Source organism: Euprymna scolopes, chromosome 41 (genome assembly GCF_053919585.1).
Source record: "Euprymna scolopes isolate OS-2025 chromosome 41, ASM5391958v1, whole genome shotgun sequence".
Taxonomy (NCBI): Eukaryota; Metazoa; Mollusca; class Cephalopoda; order Sepiida; family Sepiolidae; genus Euprymna; species Euprymna scolopes.
This window is the reverse complement of record NC_136522.1, coordinates 15,883,725-15,903,777: the sequence shown is the minus strand read 5'-3', so window position 1 is coordinate 15,903,777 and position 20,053 is coordinate 15,883,725. Positions and strand designations below refer to the sequence as shown.

Here is a 20,053-nt window from a genome sequence, read left to right as displayed (position 1 = left end):
AATTTACGTTTGGGAAAATATCTGCATATTTAACATGCGTTTTTACGATAATCAACAAAAATAGCAACATTATAGTCAAATATTTCGTTATTTATAAAGAATTGAAATCAATAATTATATCGGAATCAGGAATTTAGTATGCAATCAGTAATTGTATCAGAATCGGGGAAAAAATATTAAAATCATCCATCACTATAATATATATATATATATATATATATATATATATATATATATTTAAAGTGATGGTTGTGTAGTTCCAACGAGAGAAAAAATGTACATTTAAAAGAGTGTAGCCATCAACAATTGTGGTTTTTTTTTTAAAGGTTTTCATCATATTTTTATTTTAAAATATTTTTATAACGCGTTTCGAGCTTAGGGTGTGCTCTCTTCAGATATTTTCGTAAAAAGTTTTTCTTTAAAATGGGAGTTTGTAGATATGCCTCCGCTGATATTAAATATGTTTTTCATAGTGATGCGATGCGTGTGTTCAGTATTCAGACGTTCTGTCTCCAACTTTAAGTGTTCACAGTGACCGGTCAAAGTTAGTTTCAAAGAGTGTTTTTTAGTCCATATGGTGAAGGTTTTTATGGCTTTTTTAGGGTTCTTTTTAAAGACTTTCTTTCCCCATGTACAGCATACACTCACACACAATCACATACGCATACATATACATTCATGTACATGTACACATGCACACGCACACGTACGCAGGCACACACACATACACACACGTACATACATAGAAATATATGTAGGAGCATACATATATACATACCCACCTACACACCCACACACGTACTCGCATACATCCACCGCTAACAATTATTTTTATTTTTTTATTATTTTTTATTTTATATACATATATATATATATATATATATATACATACATATATATATATATATATATATATATATATATATATATACATACACATATATATATATATATACTTTTATATATACGGATATCGTGTAAGAGTGTTCTGTTCCTGGTTATATATACTTTTTTTTTTTTCCAACCAAAACACGCATGTATATATGCGCTTAATCATTCCGACATACGTACACGCACCCACACACACACAAGTAAGATGGAGAATAGGTAGAAGATATATATACACACACATACACGCACATACACACATATATGTACACACATATATGTATGTGCACATACACTCACAAACATCCACATACTATGTAGGCACACACACATACACACACACATGCACACACACAGACATATGCAGGGGCTCACACATACGCGTATATCCATATCCACACGAACACATTTACCCACTCATACATGCATCGCATCACTATGAAAAACATATTTAATATGTCACAAAGTTTAACAAGGTTTTTTAATATAGATCCACAGAATATTGTGATAAGTGTTTCAGTGTGAACAGGTATAGTATAATTAATTATGGGGTTTATGTATTTTATTTTTACTTTCATCATATTTTGCTTTGGTTTTGATACCCCGAAATTCGAAGCTATCTTTTTACAACCCTTGCTTTTCATAACCTATCATTCTTTCATAAATTAGAGTCAATTTTCTGTAAACTATTTTTGAACCCAGTCAACGACGGGTACTTTTGTTAGTATATATAGCCTGACGAATCCTATAGTGGATGAAACGCAGAATATTCGGTGTAGCTTAATCGCCATATATATTTTATAAATTACTATGTATATATATATATATTTTTTTTTTTTTTTTTTTTTTTTCTTTACTCTTAGAGTACTCATTTAGCCATTTAGCGTCACATCTACTTTTGGTACACAGGAGATTGAGCTGATATCCGAGTACACTAACTGATCTCGACTGAACACTATTTCCTGTTATCATAACAAAACTTATACTCATCTAAACTTTTAACAGAAGTTTGATCTTTTATAAAAATTTCAAGGATAACTGTTAATTATGTGGTAAATTTGAAGATATATCCTTTTTAGATCAAGTTATATTCAGTGTTTCTTTGTTGGCGGTTTTTGATGGTTGTAAAACATCAATTTAAATTAGTTGTGTATTTCTTGCTTTTATAACAACAAAAATATTTGAATTATGTGGTGGAAACAGTTGTACGAAAAATATATATAAAAATTAATTCAACACAACAGTTCTTCTCTTTTCCGATGTTGTTGGATATCTTTTAGATTCGCCGAGCTATCTTTTTTATTTGAGCTGGCATGTTGTATATAATGGCGCCCAAAAGTTGTTGTTCAGCCATATTCTTCTCAAGCGCTTTCTATCATTGCATCCGATCATTGTCAGGAGCGATTTTTGTTATTTTCTTTTTCTTTATTGAGGCTTTGCGTATTTATTGTTATAGTTTTTTGTTATTTTTTTACTATTGGTTATAAAGGTGCAGGATGGTTAGGGGCAAATTATTTTTATTTTGAATTTTAATTTCGATTTTCTGATTTTATATTTTATTTCTTGTTACTTATTAAATACTGTTAGTATATTTGTCCCAGTATTAAAAAAAATTCTGTTAATAAGGGGCTGTAATATTTTGATAAGTATGGCGTCTAGTAATCTTTGTGTGCAATTGTTAAGGGATTGTATTTTAGTATTGAGAAAGAAAATGGTAACCACTACAATCACTCCTAATGACGATCAGATGCACTGATAGAAAGTGCTTGAGAAGAATATGACCGAACAACAACTTTGGAGTTGGTTGGTTGTTTTTGTTTTACGGCATATCAACCCTTTTCAGGCTATTTAATGACGAATCCAAAGATTTTGTAGAAAAATTTTTTAATAGAATATATTTGTTGTTTTCAAGTCGGTTTTTATTTAACCCATAGTTGGGACCCTAACAGGTACTACCACTCTGGGTCAGAGTGGATCTGGGAGCAATGGTTATTAAAGGGTGGCTCCACATTCCCCAAAGCCTGCAAGCTGGGGCCTCACCACTGGATATAGTTTAAGGTCATATCCAGGACCAGACAACTTTGGAGTGCCATAATATACAATATGCCAGATGAAATAAAAAAGACTGCTTGGCGAATCAAAAAGATACCCAACAAAATCAGAAAAAAGAACTGTCGTGTTCAATCAGACATGCTTGCTGCCAAAATAAACAAATATAAAAATTAATTGTAAACAAAAATCTCGGACTAGCTGTTAAAACTGGAAAAGAAAAGGACAAGATATTCTTATAAAAAATATAATAAATTCATAACTAAAAATATTACAGCATTAAGAACTGATTATATAATGTTATAAATCGAATTTTCAAAAAAAAATTCTTAATACTACAATATTTGAAGTTATAAATTTATTATATTTTTTACTAGAATTTCTTGTCCTTTTCTTTTCCAGTTGTAACTACTAGTCCTTTATTTTTCCATGTTTAAGCTTAACCATATTACTTTTCATTCATGCTCGCATTTTTCTATTGTAATCCATGATTTTTCCAGGCTTCCAGTAAATTCACCTTGTTCTTTGTTTAATTTCAGTTTTATTTTTTTGCATCCATAAACATAACATACACATATGTAATAACAATGTATGGCACTCGTTTGCTTTCAATAAAATCCCCCCCAATTACCTCCCTTCCATGCTTTCATTCTCTCTGTTTCACTTGTTACTTCACTTTTCGTGAGAACGGTGAATTGGTAGCAACAGTAGTCACTAAAGCAACGTTGTTGCTATGGAAACCAGTCATAAAAAATGTCACTCATCTTCTTCGGATTTTTAAGATTTTGAACATTAGTAAATTCATCATAACTTTTGTTTTACTGAACAAAAATTGAAGATTCCTTTTCACAATATAGCTGAGAAGGTGATCTATAAACTGTAATAATTGTTTGAAATTTGGTCGAAAACCCCATAATTTTATTATACCATATTTCTTCAAACTGAAACATAATTATCAAAGTATACTTACGCAGATAGATATGAAAAGTTTTTATAAAAGTTTGTGCCTATTTCCATTCTATGGAGGCCAGGCATGAACGCAGACCCCACAATATAACAATAACGTGTTTCCGTTAGCATGTCGCGGTGGGGCAATCGTTAACATCGCACGTTTTTTTTTGTTTTTTTTCACACTTTAATTTACAACTTTGCCTCAACGGTTCGGGTTCGATCCTCATACTTACTTTTTTTTTTTAACCCCTGACCCCCGGAGTTTCCACACACACCTCTAAACACCCGGGTCCCCTTCGCTAGTATATATATAAAAGGCAAAACTGGTGAGCCCGTTTTTGTATGTCCTTTTTTCGCGGAGATTCTCCAGGGGGGTTACTATGTCTTAGAACTGTTTATGTACCCCCCCACCCCACATAATAATATCTACGATTTGCGAAGGGACGTCGTGTCTAGATTTATTTTGATTGACTTTTATAAAATTCGCACTATTTCACTGTGTTGCGTGTTTGTTCGACTTTTTAGTATAAATAAAGTGAAATTGATGGAGCGAAGCAACTTCTTGGCTCACCCACCAGGGACATCCAGAAAGCAAATCAGCTTTGATCAATGTGGTGAAAACCGTCATATCAGACAATTGCTATTCATTTGGACACTCCCTTTTCTTTTTTTTTAAGGAGCCCCCCCCCCTTCCCCCCAAAAAAAACCCATCTTGGGGAAACAAAACCAAAAAACTTCCTCGCAGCAGAAGTTAAGTGGAGGGGATTTCATTCCCCCTATGGCGTGATGTTTGACCTCATTAAATTCACGCACCTGTCACATAACTTTTTAATCATTTAATTTCATCCACTCTCATTCCACTGTCTTTGTAGCATTGAGGTAAGTTATCATGCTTTTTTTTTTTTTTCACTTTCCCACCCACGATTCAGGTTCGAGCCTACCTCCCTCCTAAAACTTTTTTTTTTTTTTTACACCAACAAACACCCTGGCAATGCCGGGCACCCACACTAGTGTATATATATATATATATATATATAAATTTCAGGAAGACACAGAATTGAATGAGGCACCTTATGTAATTCTGCTCATGTCATGTTCTTATTTTTGAGATTTTATTACATTCAAGTTTTCAGGTGGGGTTCAAGGATGTATTCAGCATTGATTGGATGGAAAGAGGTATAATTATGTCATTCAGACCCTTTCGAGGTGCACCCAGCATTTTGTTTGAATTAATCTGTATTCCAAAACAGCACACCCACACAAAATATTTACACTCATAACCTGTTTATTTTTCTTTTTTCAGGCTGCGCAATATCCGTTACACGTTCAACTCAATTCTGATGGTCGTTCTATGGAGGGTTCTCATCGCCCGCTCTCACTTGGCTCGCAACCTCTGGTATCTCATCATGGGTCTCGTTTCTAAGTTTGTGAAGAACTTTTGGATTACCAGTTCCATGCGGCATTAGCAGTAGCGGGGGTGGGGGTGGCGGCGGCGGCTCAGAGAGGTGAGGAGCAAGACCTGCCTCTCTATCCCTCGCACGCACGCACGCATGCATGCGCACACCATCTGACTGCCTCTCTCTGCCTACCTACAACAGGACTGATGACGACCGGCCTACAATGACGTGCCTCGGGGGTGGGGTGGAGGGGGGTAGTAAGGAGGGGTCAGATGGATGTTCAATTCACTGCAGACCATATCCCAACCCCCCAACTCCTCCACATTATCGACCTCCCCCCCTCTTCGCTCCTCCTACTAACAATACTTCTTGAATTAGATGATGATGATGCGGATTAGAAATATGGCTACCAAGGCTTCTTTAAGCTTTTGTTTTCTTTTTTCTCTTTCTATTGGCTTCTACTAGATTGGCCTTCTGTCTTACTACTATAGGCATCCTCTGACATAAATAAATTTGCACGTACACATGCAGATATATTACTGATACGACTGCACGGTTTGACGTCTCCTTTTTTCAGCTGCTGGGGTTGGATGTCTTCTAGTCGTGTTACCGCTGATGTTGATGACTGCTCTCAATTTCTATATACATACACACACACACACACACACACACACACACACCAAAGATCAGTGCACACGCAAACACACATATTAGGCATAAAACTTATACAAATAGGTTTGACTACACATTTGCAAACATGTTTCTATGTTAACTAGAAACCTCTTAAATTATCTCTTTCTCTCCCCTTCCTCTCATCCCCTATCTCTCTTCCCCTACCTTTCTCTCTTTCCCAGTCATGCCACTTTTTGAAAGCAAAATGGATAAAAGCAATTCTTATTGTATCTATTTCAACTGGCTAGAATAGGACCTAAACATATATATATCAGGTTGGTACAAAAGTTTTTGCCGATTTTAAAATTTTATCTTTCAAATGAAAAATGTGTTTTTAAAAACCATTTATTCATAATAACAATCTTTGCTCTTTATAACTTGATTCTATTATGCCAATGAACTTATAAATGAACTTCGTTTATAAAAATTTTTGATGTGAAATACAAATCTAACTCCTGTTTGATCACCTCTCATGATTTTAAATCGAAAGCCATCTTTGTTTTTGTAATCCTCAAAATAAATGAATTAGGGTCAGGAGAATATGCAGGATGAGGCAAAACTAAACTAAGGCCATCTAAACGGTTTTGTAATCTTCCAAATAAGTGGTAATCTGAGGGAGCCAGCTCAGGAGAATATGCAGGATGAGGCAAAAGTTCCCAAACAAATTCTCCTTGGACATCTTTGATCAGTATTGCTGTGTGAGATGATTATCATGATGGAAGATGATTTCCCTTTTAGTAACTAAAGATGATCATCTTTGGGTCAACATCGATGAGAATATTTTCTAATCCTCAAAATAAGTGATAATCCAGAGGAGTTAGGGTCAGGGGAATATGCAGAATAGGTCAAGATTTCCTCACCAAATTATCCTAGGAGATACTCAATCCTCATCTCAAAAATTCAAAATCGTAAAAAACTGTTTTAAAAAATCTTTATTCATAACAATAAAAACCTTTGCTCTTTATAACTTGATCCCTTTTTATCAACGAGCTTATAAATGCATAATTTCGAAAGTTCTTTAGGGTTTGATGTGAAATATGAATCTAATTCCTGTACAATCTCCTTTCATGATGTTAAACTAAGGCCATCTAAACGGTTTTGTAAGTGATAATCCAGAGAAATTAGGGTCAGGGGAATATGCAGACTAGGGCAAGATTTCCTCACCAAATTCGGTACTTGTACAGTTTAATCAAGACGTTAACAAATGAAAATATTGAAAAAAAAAAGTTATATTGTACGTAACTATTTTGGCCTGAAGATCTCAGAAAAAAATTTCACTTAATTTGAGCAAGTAGTTTTTTTTTTTTTTTTACAGTGGAAAAAACACGTTTTTATGACAGCGTGTTGAAGGTAGCCATCTTTGAATTTTTTTAACATGCCATGGGGAGATAACTTGGTTTAAAGCACCGACACTCCTCCCCTCCTCAATATTAGTTTTTCTTCCTAAAAATCGAAACATGACTACTTTTTGCTCGGTATCATAAAAAATTTTTTTTTTTTTTTTCTGTAAAAAAAAACTACTTGATAAAATTAAGTGATTTTCTTTTGAGAACTTCATTCCGTAACGGATACATACAATGTAACCTTTTGTTCAATATTTTAATTTTTTAATTTTTTTTTTTTTTTTTTTTTTTACACAGTGATCACCACTTATCAAGGCCCGGAAGCCACTCAGGGATAAGGGTTATTGCAAGTACATTATGTTAGTGTGGAGATTTGATGAAGTGTTTACTTAAGGGAGCGGTTCATTAGGAATTTGTTAACGTTGGACTTGAAGACATCCAAGTTGTAGTCCGGTGGGAAGCAGGCAGATGGAACAGAGTTGATTAAACTGTACAAGTGCCCCCAAATTCTCCTAGGAGATCTTTAGTCAGTAGTGCTGTGTGAAGATCATGATTGAAGATGACTCCCTTTCTGTTGACTAACGAAGTCGTTTTCAGGTTAAAATTGCTGTGAATATTACCGAAAAATATGGATCCTGTTTTAATAATCTGAAAGAAAAATGTATGAATTAATCATGGTGATATGTTTGACAACAATATGCATAAAAGTGAACTACAGCTGTTTTGGCAATTCTACAAACAGTCAAAAACTTTAGCACTGACTTGAAATATCTTAGAAAATCAACTTCTCTGAATTTGAACAAGATCGCAAATCTTACACACAGAGGGCTCTGTATTCTTTCAGATAGAGCTTTATAATTATTATAAAAAAAAAAAAAATTAAAATATTTAAATGATAGAATTAGGATAATTATTTATGTATGAGTACTTTTTAAATATTTTTATTTTATATAAAGAGAGAGAAATAATTTGTAAGAATATACATTCTTGTAATGACAAGATGCTGTATCAAGCAAAGTTTGCCTTTATTCTAAAAAAAAAAATGCCAGCTGTTTCTACATAATCAATACAATCATTACAAAGTCTAAATCATATAGACAAATGAATCTTCAGATTTACAGAAAAAATCTTTGTGTGTGCTACTGTGAAAAAAAAAATTAATAAATATCAGACATATTTTTTATTTAAAGATATCTGAAAGTATTAGCATTGTATTTAAAAGGAAACTCTGTTTTAAATATATATATATATATATATATATATATATATATAATTAGGTTGGTGCAAAAATATTTTTTTTACGAATATATATATCTGATGAAAACCGCCATTATTTTTGCAACACTCTAATATATATTACACAGGAATCCTCATTTATCAAGGTCTGGAGGCCACTCGAGGATAAGGGTTAATGGGTATACATTAGTCAATGTGATTAAAGCATAGTAAACATAAGTAGTGGAGATATATATAATTATTTTTAATACCTACGGACACTAGTGTTTCATCCTTTCGGGAATCATCAGTAAAGAAAGTCATGATATCCACCGGTCAAGGATTCAAACCTGCTCACGAAGCCATTTCTGGCTCCATTAGCAACGATCATACCCCTCAGCCGGCATGAACTGCAGCGAGAATTTAGTTAAAATTAACATTTATGAAGCATGAATGTCATTCGTGCAGGTCTAGAGTGATCAAATGATTTTAACATCATGATCTACAAACATGGGCTAAGTGACTGACTTTTACATTTCAACGTACAGTGCTCAACGATAAAAACTCAGTTCTTAAAAGAAAAGTTACTTTGTGTGAATGTGTGGAATGGTCTCCACCAAACTGTCAATTTTTGGTCTACAGACTTAAAACTAGATATATAAGTTATTTGGATATGCATAACAAATTTGTTTTGGTTTTTATCTGGTAAAAATAGCTGCTAAGGGGGGGGGTCAAAATAAAAAATTGGCGCTTAATTTTTTAATGGCTAACTTGATTTATATCCTCCATACATGCATAAATATATATTTATATGTTTAACTGCGTTAATTTTTTAAAGTTTTGTATCCATATGTCCTTAGGTCATATTGTAGCGAATACTGCTAGAAAGCTAAATATTTTGGTTTCGATTCTACCTAATGCCACCCAAGTTTTCTTTTCTTTCTTTTTTTTTTTTTTTTACATGAGGGTCACCACTTATCAAGGCCCAGAGACCACCCGTGGATAAGGGTTAATGGGTATACATGAGTCCTTGTGATTTTAGCGTAATAAACATTAGTGGGAATTTTATAACTTGGATTACTTAGGGGGACGGTTCAGTAAGAATTTGTTCACATTGGACTTGAAGACAATCAGATTGTAGTCAGCTGGAAAGTAGGTAAACGGAATAGAGTTCCACAGGCGAGCAGTTCTAAGAAAGAAGCCTTATTCATGGAATCTACGTTTAGATGTAGGCACAGATAAAGAGTGTGGGAAATTGTTGATAGTGGTTCTGGCTAGACGAGTGTTTTTCGTGAAAGTCTCGCGAGGGGGGACCATAGATTGAAGTTCAGATGAGCACCTGCCATGGAAATAACGATAAAGCAGGGACAGGCTCGCAACGTCTCTTCTGTGGGAAAGAGGTTGCAGGGAAGAGAAAAGTGCATCCCCCACTAAGCTACGAAGTCTATTTGGAACTCTTTCAAGACAGAATAAGCTGCTTCTAGCAGCTCCTGCCCAAAGGTGGCAACAGTACTCCATCATTGGCCAAACCTGGCATTTGTATAGGTAAAGAATTGCATCAGGAGTAAGATATCTACTGGAACGTTATTTTTTAACTTTTGAAATCACTATTATATATTGAGTGCAATATATGAATACATAGAAAATTAGCTATATAATAATAAATACAAAATCTGCACAAAGTAAAATATCATATTTAAGCGTATTTTATGATCAGACAACTTTCTGTTAAATACATCTACTTTCAGAACTTTACATTAAATATTTTTATCCCACTAAAGTAGGATGCACACTAGAGTTTTCCATCGAGAGTTGTTTGATTATTCTGGCTGATGAGTCACACCATCTGTCATTAATATGTGTGTGTGTATGTGTGAATGTTATTTTGGCGGACCGCTATGAGAGTGCCAACCTGCTAAAAATGCGTGTTTTTGATTTAAAAACTTTTTTTTTTCTGACAATTATCATAGATTACAAGCTTTAGTATATATATATATATATATATATATATATATATAAGAAAAAAAGTTGTGTAAAAAAAATTTAATGACTTTTAAGGTGTTCTAATCATGTGATGCATCGGTAAAGAAATGGGCAATAAGTCAGGTAGCAAGGAAGCAGAGCGTTATAACGAGAAAGTGAACCCCCTTAAGTCATTCAATTTTTTTTTTTCAAAATTTTTTTTCTGTTAATGATATTTAAGTCTGTAATCTATGATATTCGTTGAAAGATGTTTAAAAAGGTGTAAAATACGCACTTTTAGGGGGTAGGTACTCTCGTACAGGTCGGCCATTATTTTTTCTCTACATTTTTTTATCTTTCACATCCGTTGTCGTTTTAAAATATCTCTTTCACATGCACTTAATGTTTTTCTAACTGCGTCGTCTTCAGTGTTACTGTCTAATATATATAATATATATATGTATATATGTGTACTTTATTTAGTCACATAAATATACGAAAGTATAAATTTATGCGTAAACTTTAAGTATTTACTTCAACAGTGCTCAATACGTAGGTAGAGCTAGGTAGTAAGTTATAAAATATATATGGCAATTAAGCTACACAGAATATTCCGCGTTTCATAAGCCTGATAAATCATAGTGTGGATGAAACGCGGAATATTCTGTGAAGCTTAATTGCCATATATATTTTATAACTTACTATATATATATGTGTGTGTGTAAAATATAAAAATTGAAAATCTCTTATATATTCATCAATGTTTCGTCTTCATTGCAAGACCTTCTCAAGAGGAGTGATTTGAGGGAAAAGTGAATGTTTGAAAATATCTGGTGTGTCTGATATGTAAATGTTTTTTTTTCTTTTGAATGAAGTGATAAACGTTAGAATTCAAAATGTGTGGTGCATCTATGATTTGAAATACGTGTTTATAATTTTTTTTATTCATATTGATGTTAAATATTCTTTGCGCATCATAGACGCACCAGATATTTTGAATGTTGGCACCTAATGTTTCATTCGAAAGAAAGAATAGATTTTTTTCGTACCACACATGACATTTTTCGAATATTAAATTTGGTTTCATTTGAAATCCTTCATCTTGATAAAGTCTAGAAATAAAGACAAAACATGAATGAATACATAAAAATTCTTTTGTTTCTTTCATTTTCCATCATGTTGCATTACTTATTCCATAATATATCTATATCTATATATATATATATATATATATATATATATATATGTATAGATATATTATGGAATAAGTAATGCAACATGATGGAAAATGAAAGAAACAAAAGAATTTATATATATATATATATATATATGGCGATTAAGCTACACTGAATAATCTGCGTTTCATCCACTCTAGGACTCTTCAGGCTTATGCTCATAAGCCTGAAGAATCCTAGAGTGGATGAAACGCGGAATATTCAGTGTAGCTTAATCGCTATATACATTTTATAACTTACTAACTAGCTCTATCTACGTATTGAGCACTTTTGAAGTAATAAGTTTACGCATAAATTTATACTTTCGTATATTAATTTTATGTGAGTAAATGAAATAGTTTATATATATATATATATATATATATATATATATATATGTGTGTGTGTGTGTGTAAAGAATTTTTCTTTAACGTTTTTAATTCTTTTTCAAGAATTGAGCTTGAATTGAAAAATGGTTAATTATAGAAATGCCACTTCTCCCTATCCACTTGAACACCTGTTTTTTTTTTTTGTCTTAAAAAGGAATGGGGCTCCTGACTCCCGGGTCTATCCCGACTTGAAAAAAAAGAAAACAAAAAATATAGGCACAACTTGTAATTTGTAACTTTGTTATTGGATGATTTAGTTCAAGATTTCCTGATAATCAAAACCGAAAATTCTCCAACATATCTTGGGTGGGGGGTGGGGAGGCGCATAGTGATCAGCTAAGTGCCCATTTATATCTTCTAATACATATAAAATTATTTCGGGTCCGATTTTAAAGAGTTACACCTAGACAGCATTTAAGCTGACTAATCAAACTTTTATTCTGCTTACTTAATTTTCATTTGTTATTGTTGTGATGCGTTATCTGCAATTATACAATTTCTTCAAAAAAAAAAAAGAAAAAAAAAGAAGCTTAATTCAGTAATATGTAGAGGCATTCTTAAATAATCGTAAAAAAATATCAGCTATGGTGGATAACTCTTAATGAAGAGTTATTTCCCTTTATTTTTATTTCTTATTCAAAGTTTTCTTTTTTTTTTTTTTCTTAAATCATGAACAAAAGCAAGATTCAATTCATTCTTTTTTATTATTTCTTCGTTATTAAATCAAAACCAGGTTCACATTTAGTTATTAAACGTAACAAAAAAGAGTACTTTTGAATGGTACAACTAATATGTATGTATGTATGTGTGAATGTGTATGTATATATATATATATATATAGAGAGAGAGAGAGAGAGAGAGCATAATCACGTTAACATACCGGTTCTCGACAGATCACTGAAGTTAAGTGAGGTTGAGCCAGATGGGTGACCATTTGGGAATACTAGGCGCTGTATGTGCTCTCCACTTATCTCGACATTTACTAATTTCTCAGGAGAGGTGTGGTTGGAGATTGCACAACTCTTGCCACAAAAATTCCACGTGCAGGCACCCTTACAGCCATAGTTTGTCAAGACTGAAGAAAGCTACCATATATATATATATATATATATATATGAATGAAATCCTAAAATACCGTATGATTACAGATTGTGTAATACTGTAAAGCTAAAGTTCAAATCAATATTCGTATCAATATTTATAAGATGATCCCAAACAGATTACGAAAGCTCAACATGCGAGATAGAGCAATGATATAAATGGAAATTCTAAGTCAAATTATGTAGAATTACAACAAAATTTACTGTTTTACAAAAGAGTACAGATAATTATTAAAATATTTTCCTTAACGCATGCTATATAACCTATATGTATATCATAACCAGGCTCATCTCATCGGAGGAAACGTTAGCAAAACAAATGTGGGTAATTATAGCTGTTATTTATTAGCACATAAATTGGAGATTAAAATTGAAATCGAGGTGATAGTGCAAAAAGGATACCCAAAGTTAAAATAATGAAAATACAGAAATCGTTATAAAATCCAACGAATATAGGTATATTCCAGAATGAATTGTGTTTTTTTTTGTTTTTTTTAAATTTTTTTTATTAGCATATTCAACTGAATGACAAAATGTCTATATTCCAAATTCTAAGATGTTGTCCATCTTACCGTTTATTTCTTTCAGCATTTTAGTAAGAATTAAATGAAATTAATGACAAAATGTTAATTTTAGTAAGAAATAAATGAAATTAATGACAAAATATCTATATTCCAAATTCTAAGATGTTGTTCATCTTACCGTTTATTTCTTTCAGCATTTTAGTAAGAATTAAACGTTTTAACATGCTGAAAGAAAATAATGGTAAGATGGACAACATCTTGGAATTTGGAATATAGACTTTCTGTCATTTATTTGTATATGCTCTGGCGTTGCATCGAGCTTCATAAATTAAAGGATTGGTTTAAATAAAGGGTAAAATATAATTGAACTAGCTTTATATATCAACCATTTTGTAGTTTTATTAAATCATATCTACTGCAGACAATTTATTTATAATTTGGTGAATGTAATGACAAGTTTGTGTAACATAAATTTCACATTGTATTTCTCCATTTAGATTTTTTCGTTTCTGTTTAAAGATTTTAAAAATGTGTAAAAGTCATCAGGAATTTTTTATAAGGTTTTTCTGTGGCTTTTTTGAATCATAAAAATATTTTGTTTTACAAAAAACAAATGAATAGAATTTGATTCAGAAAATCTTTTTAAATATAAGAACCCAAGTTTGCCCAGCTGGGCAAACTTGGGCCCTTGTACCGGAAAAATATCCAGTAAATAAAACGTTGTTTAGTAAATCGTTATTTTTTTTGCATTTCCATACACCAAACATGGATATAAATATCACTAAAACATCCGCTGGGTCATAAGCCTCATTTCAGTACCTTACTTGTCTGGGTGGGTTGCCTGTAGGCTGAAATAAACCGCGTCACACACCCACACCCACAGACACAGACATTAGGAAAATTTATAATAAGATATATTTTTTTTTAAATAGGTGTTTAAAAAGAAAAAGAAAAAAAATGCAGAACAATGTGTTACTGTGTCAGGACTCGGATCTCAGGTTTTTTTTTTTTTGTTGTTTTGTCATCGAGAATTTTTTTATAAGGTTTTTCTCTAGCTCTTTTGAAAATTTTTGTTTTTATTTACAAAAATGATTAAAAAATAGTTTTTTTTTTTTTTACAAAAACAAATGAGTAGAATTTGAATCAGAAAAAAAAAATTTTTTTTTTAATTTTAAATAGGTGTTCAAAAAGAAAAAAAACACAATGCTTTACTGTATCAGGACTCAGATCCCACTGTTTTTTTGTTGTTTTTTTTTCCATCCTTATAATTGAACACCTATTTAAAATTAAAAAAAAATTTTTTTTAATTTAAAAAAAAAATTTTTTTTAATTTTAAATAGGTGTTCAAAAAGAAAAAAAAACAAAACAATGCTTTACTGTATCAGGACTCAGATCCCACTGTTTTTTTCTTTTTTTTTTTTCCTTATAATGCTTAAGCTGCACTGCGTCTCCCCATAGAAAATCAGTGTCAAATAAAAAGTGCCCCTTTCCCCTCTTTAAGAAAAAAACAAAAACATTAAAGACACGTTCAAAAATCAACCTTAAAAAGCTTGAATTTGGAGGGTAAGATCTTTTTATGCTTTTTTTTGTAATTCTCTTCAATTGTTTAAAAGATTTTTTTATATACTATATTAATTTAACGATTACTGATTTTATTATATTTTATATATATACAGGGTGGGCCAAAATAAGGGTCCTATCTTTAAATATAATCATATATATATATATAGGACCCTTATTTTGGCCCACCCTGTATATATATATATATAACATATTAATTTATTTATTATTAATTTTATATTTTTTATATATATATATATATAATGTATTAATGACACGTTCTCCCCCCCCCCAAAAAAAAAAAAATCCTCAGGTGTGTGTATGTGTTGGGTGAGGGGTTAGAAATCGAGATTTTTTTTTAATTGTTTTTTCTTCACTTCAATGTAAGCATTTGTCATTTTTCCTGTTCTTACGACAATCCGCATCCACCCTGCCACCTCAGTGCAGTTAACTTAAAAAATATAAATATATAAAAATTGGCAAAACAGGACTGTTTGCACAATTTCTTTTCTTCCTTGAAGATAAAGGCTGGTAGCAACTAATGACATTCAACTACCTACAAAAAAAATTCCACCTTGATATAATTTTTCTTTTCTATTATTTAACACGACGACTCCATCTATTTATATTACTGTTTATGACCAGATCACATCGACTTACCAGTTGTGGACAAATCATTGTGACTGGTTTGTACTTTGATGGGTGATGATATGGAAAGCGAAAAAAAAAAAAAAAAAGATTTGATTTGAATACCAGCCTTGCTGAGAAGTTTAATCAGCGACAAACTAGGGTCCTGTAACGGGGATGGTAGTTAGGCCATCCATTTCACTAAACGCTATAAAAACAGGGGTTACACACTGGTCCTGTGAGCCATTTGGAATCCAGATGTTTCTATTTTTTTTTTTTTTTTTTTTTTTTTACTTCTCAATAATGAGATGTTTCTTCTTTTTTTTTTTTGATCACCAAACTTTCTTTGCCCTCCCCCACGCCCATCTCCAGTTTGATACCAACCTCCTCTTCCCCAGCAGAAAGACACCTATCTCCCTACAAGGAAAACTGCCCCACTCCCCTCTTCCGCACGGCCATATTTGTATAGCCAGACAGAGGTAATAGGGAGCTGTAAGCAGACCCCCCCCCCTCCTTTTTTTTTTTTTTTTTTTTTTTTTTTAAATTTCAAATCTTCATTGCAATGAATGTAAATAGCAGGATTAAAGTTTGAAAAAAAAACAAAAACTAATAAAAAAAATAAAATAAATTCTTTTGTGTTTTTTTTGTTTGTTGTGAAATTTAAAAAAAATTTTTTCAGAATTTTTGGCACAAAGATTGATAATTTGGATTAATTTAGCCTGACTGTTATAGTCAGCAGAAAAGCAGTCCCACTTTATCGTGTTCCACAGTTGCACTGTCCTAGAAAAGAAACTTTGCTGATGGAATTTTTGTATCATGTCTAAAAATTCAGTACGCAAAGTTAAAACGCCGTAAGTGGATTCGGTTTACCTAAATATGGAACGGAAGTCACTAAACAGGAAACGAAATATAAAACCATATGGAAATAATTTGTTTCAAAAGATTATTTTAACTTTAACACTTTTTGTGATATCATAAAGCAATAAAAACAACTTTCACAGCAGCATATTCTTTTCATTGTTTTGACTCTCGAGTATATATCCGACACAGACATAGTTATTCAACCGAGAACCACATCACTCTATATGAAAGCATATAAGATATCAACGGATACACACTCGAGAGTCAAAACGCTGAAAAGAATATGCTGTTATCATAACCCTAATAATTATTAGCATGGGTACCTAGCATTGCCTGGGTATCGAGAGGCTATTGAGCAACCAACCCCTAAAAAAAAAAATTAATAAATGAATATCCGTGAGTACCCATGTATACGCAAAAAAAAAAAAAAAAAATTAGGCACAGTAACCAGGCTCGAACCTGTAATGTGAAAGAGGAAAAGGGGGTAAAAAAAAAAAAAAAATTAGGCACAGTAACCAGGCTCGAACCTGTAATGTGAAAGAGGAAAAGGGGGTAAAAAAAAAAAAAAAATTAGGCACAGTAACCAGGCTCGAACCTGTAATGTGAAAGAGGAAAAGGGGGTAAAAAAAAAAAAAAAAAATTAGGCACAGTAACCAGGTTCGAACCTGTAATGTGAAAGAGGAAAAGGGGGTAAAAAAAAAAAAAATTAGGCACAGTAACCAGGCTCGAACCTGTAATGTGAAAGAGGAAAAGGGGGTAAAAAAAAAAAAAAATTAGGCACAGTAACCAGGCTCGAACCTGTAATGTGAAAGAGGAAAAGGGGGTAAAAAAAAAAAAAAATTAGGCACAGTAACCAGGCTCGAACCTGTAATGTGAAAGAGGAAAAGGGGGTAAAAAAATTAGGCACAGTAACCAGGCTCGAACCTGTAATGTGAAAGAGGAAAAGGGGGTAAAAAAAAAAAAAAAAGCAAACACGTTAACCGACTCAGCCATGGGCCTTCAAAAAAACGTCTTTAAAACATACGTTGAGATCGCTAGGCGTGAATGATTGTAAAAATGCCGAAGCAAAAACTGTCCCCTCCTTGCAAAAAACGGCCCAGTTAACGGGCAAAGAATTAATGTTTTGGGCCAATTTTTAGATATGTATTTCGCCAAGGGTTCGATCTTTCTAGCGATACCAATTTTGTCAGTGTTTGTTGCATCGAAAGTTTTTGGGAGACATACAAACACACACACATTTTGCCTTTTATGTAATAGACTAGTGAAGATACCTGGCGTTGCCCAGGTGTGTGTGTGGGGGGGGGTCAAACAATAAAAAAAATCAGCGAACGTGACAGAAAAATAAAAAAAAAAGGGAAAATAAAGAATAAGCAAGCAAAAATAAAATTGCATAAATAACCCCGTTTAAATATTAAAACTTTAAAAAAAAAAAAAAATGTTTTATGTCAGCATGAAATGCAATCTTAAGATAACGATGCTGCCACGATAACCTCTACTCTACGATGGCGTCAGCAAAGTAGTGCTTTTTTTTTTTTATTATTTAAACCAATTCAAGAAAGAACATCATCCGCGCATGTGTATTTTGCCAAATTGTCATAACCTCCCTCATTGCAAACGTCTACATGAAATAATTGACCGTTCTTTCTAATTCTCACATATTATTGACCGAGACATCGCCCTTTCAGACGGTACCAGTTTCAACCCGGTCTGATGCCGTTGAGGAAGGTTTTAGGCATACATACATTCAAACAGACAGGTGAGATTTATATAATACACTAGCAGGTGTACTTTGCGTTGTCCAGGTGTGGAGAGGTGGTGTTGGAGCAGGACACATCTTCAGCTTTCAACGTAGACCCCTACTGCCATGTCTCCTTCTCCAACATTAAGGGTCTACGTTCCAAACTTCCAGAGGTAGAAACCTAATTACAGGAGATTAAACCAGACCTATTATTCCTAAGTGAAACTGGCATTGGACTGACTATTTCCCTAGCAGAGTTTGAAATTAAAGGATACTTTAACTTAACATCTAAGCCTAACCCTAACCCTAACCCTGACCCCCAAGATTGCCATGGGCATTGAATATATGCCTATATTAAAGAGGGCTTTTCATGTGGTCGGGACATCTCCAGAGAAAATCCTAAATTACCTTATATGTGCTTCCAGGTTGCACTTTCTCACACAACTACATTTATATTTGTCCTCTATTGCTCCCACAACAGCGGAGTTACTATCTTTAAGAGCATATCTGAGAAAATTGACCACATCCTATCTGCTCATCTTTCGACATACAAATATCTGTGCGTGAAGTTGCCAAGCTAATCAAAAACATTGATTCTAGTAAAACAACTGGCCCCGATGGCATACCAATTATAATGCTCAAAAAGCTTCAACCAGAACTAGCGCCCATACTTATGAAGTTGTTTAAGCATTGTCTTAAGGAGAGTTGCTTCCCAACACCCTGGAAAATCTCATCGGTATGCCCTATATTCAAGAATTAAGATGATCGGACATTTCCCTCTAAGTACAGACTAATAAGTCTCCTGTGCGTCATGAGTAAGTTACTTGATTCTGTGTTAAATAGAGAAGTAATCAACCATCTCAGCAAAAATAACCTTAGTGACATGCAGGGAGTAGGGGAGCTGGATAGTGACAATTGGTATGAAGGGTTTCCCCAACACTGACCAAGATCTTATATGTGGGGCTGACCCCACATATGGTCTTTGCTTGCAGTATCTGCCGGAACAGATTGTATTTATTTGCTTCCCCACTGAGCAAATTAGGCACAAGGCCGTTTTTTAATGTGGAGGGAGGGGGAAGGGAAAAAGGGGACCAGCTCCCGATGGGTGGGAAATGGGAGCTGGATAGTGACAACTGGTATGAAGGGCTGCCCCTACATTGACCAAGGTCTGATATGTGGAGTTACCCCCACATATGGTCTTTGCTTGCAGTATCTGCCAGAACAGATACTACACTTTGATCTTGGCCAAAAGGCCAAGAAAAGGGCATTTATTTGCTCCCCCACCGAGCAAATTAGGCACAAGGCCGATTTTTTATGTGAGGAGTGAAGGGGAAATTGGGACAAATTAACCATTCATTTTCACATCACAAATACAATTTGTTTTCACTGGCGGCCATGTGAACAAGCGCTAATGCACATACGAGTTACAAAACACCCCCTGCCCATGTCGGTGACCACTGAAATTTATTAAGTAATTCATTGGCAAAAATGGCTTTATATCCAGAAAACTTCCCGTGTGCCTCAAATTGTAATGTGATATTCGTTTTCAGCATACCCGAAAAC

General features: G+C 33.3%; 1 protein-coding gene and 1 pseudogene across 1 annotated transcript in view; one reads left to right on the top strand and one right to left on the bottom strand.

Annotated features, from left to right (window-relative positions):
• LOC145266362 (fatty acyl-CoA reductase 1-like) overlaps window positions 1–6,856 on the top strand; it is a 255,321-nt gene extending 248,465 nt beyond the window's left edge. The window contains exon 13 of the mRNA XM_080121985.1: window positions 5,192–6,856. Coding sequence (XP_079978111.1) covers window positions 5,192–5,354 — 163 coding nt within the window. The 3' untranslated portion in view covers window positions 5,355–6,856. The remainder of the gene's footprint in view (window positions 1–5,191) is intronic.
• A 12,775-nt stretch (window positions 6,857–19,631) lies between these two features.
• LOC145266820 (U2 spliceosomal RNA) lies at window positions 19,632–19,755 on the bottom strand (annotated as a pseudogene).
• Between the last annotated feature and the right edge of the window lie 298 nt (window positions 19,756–20,053).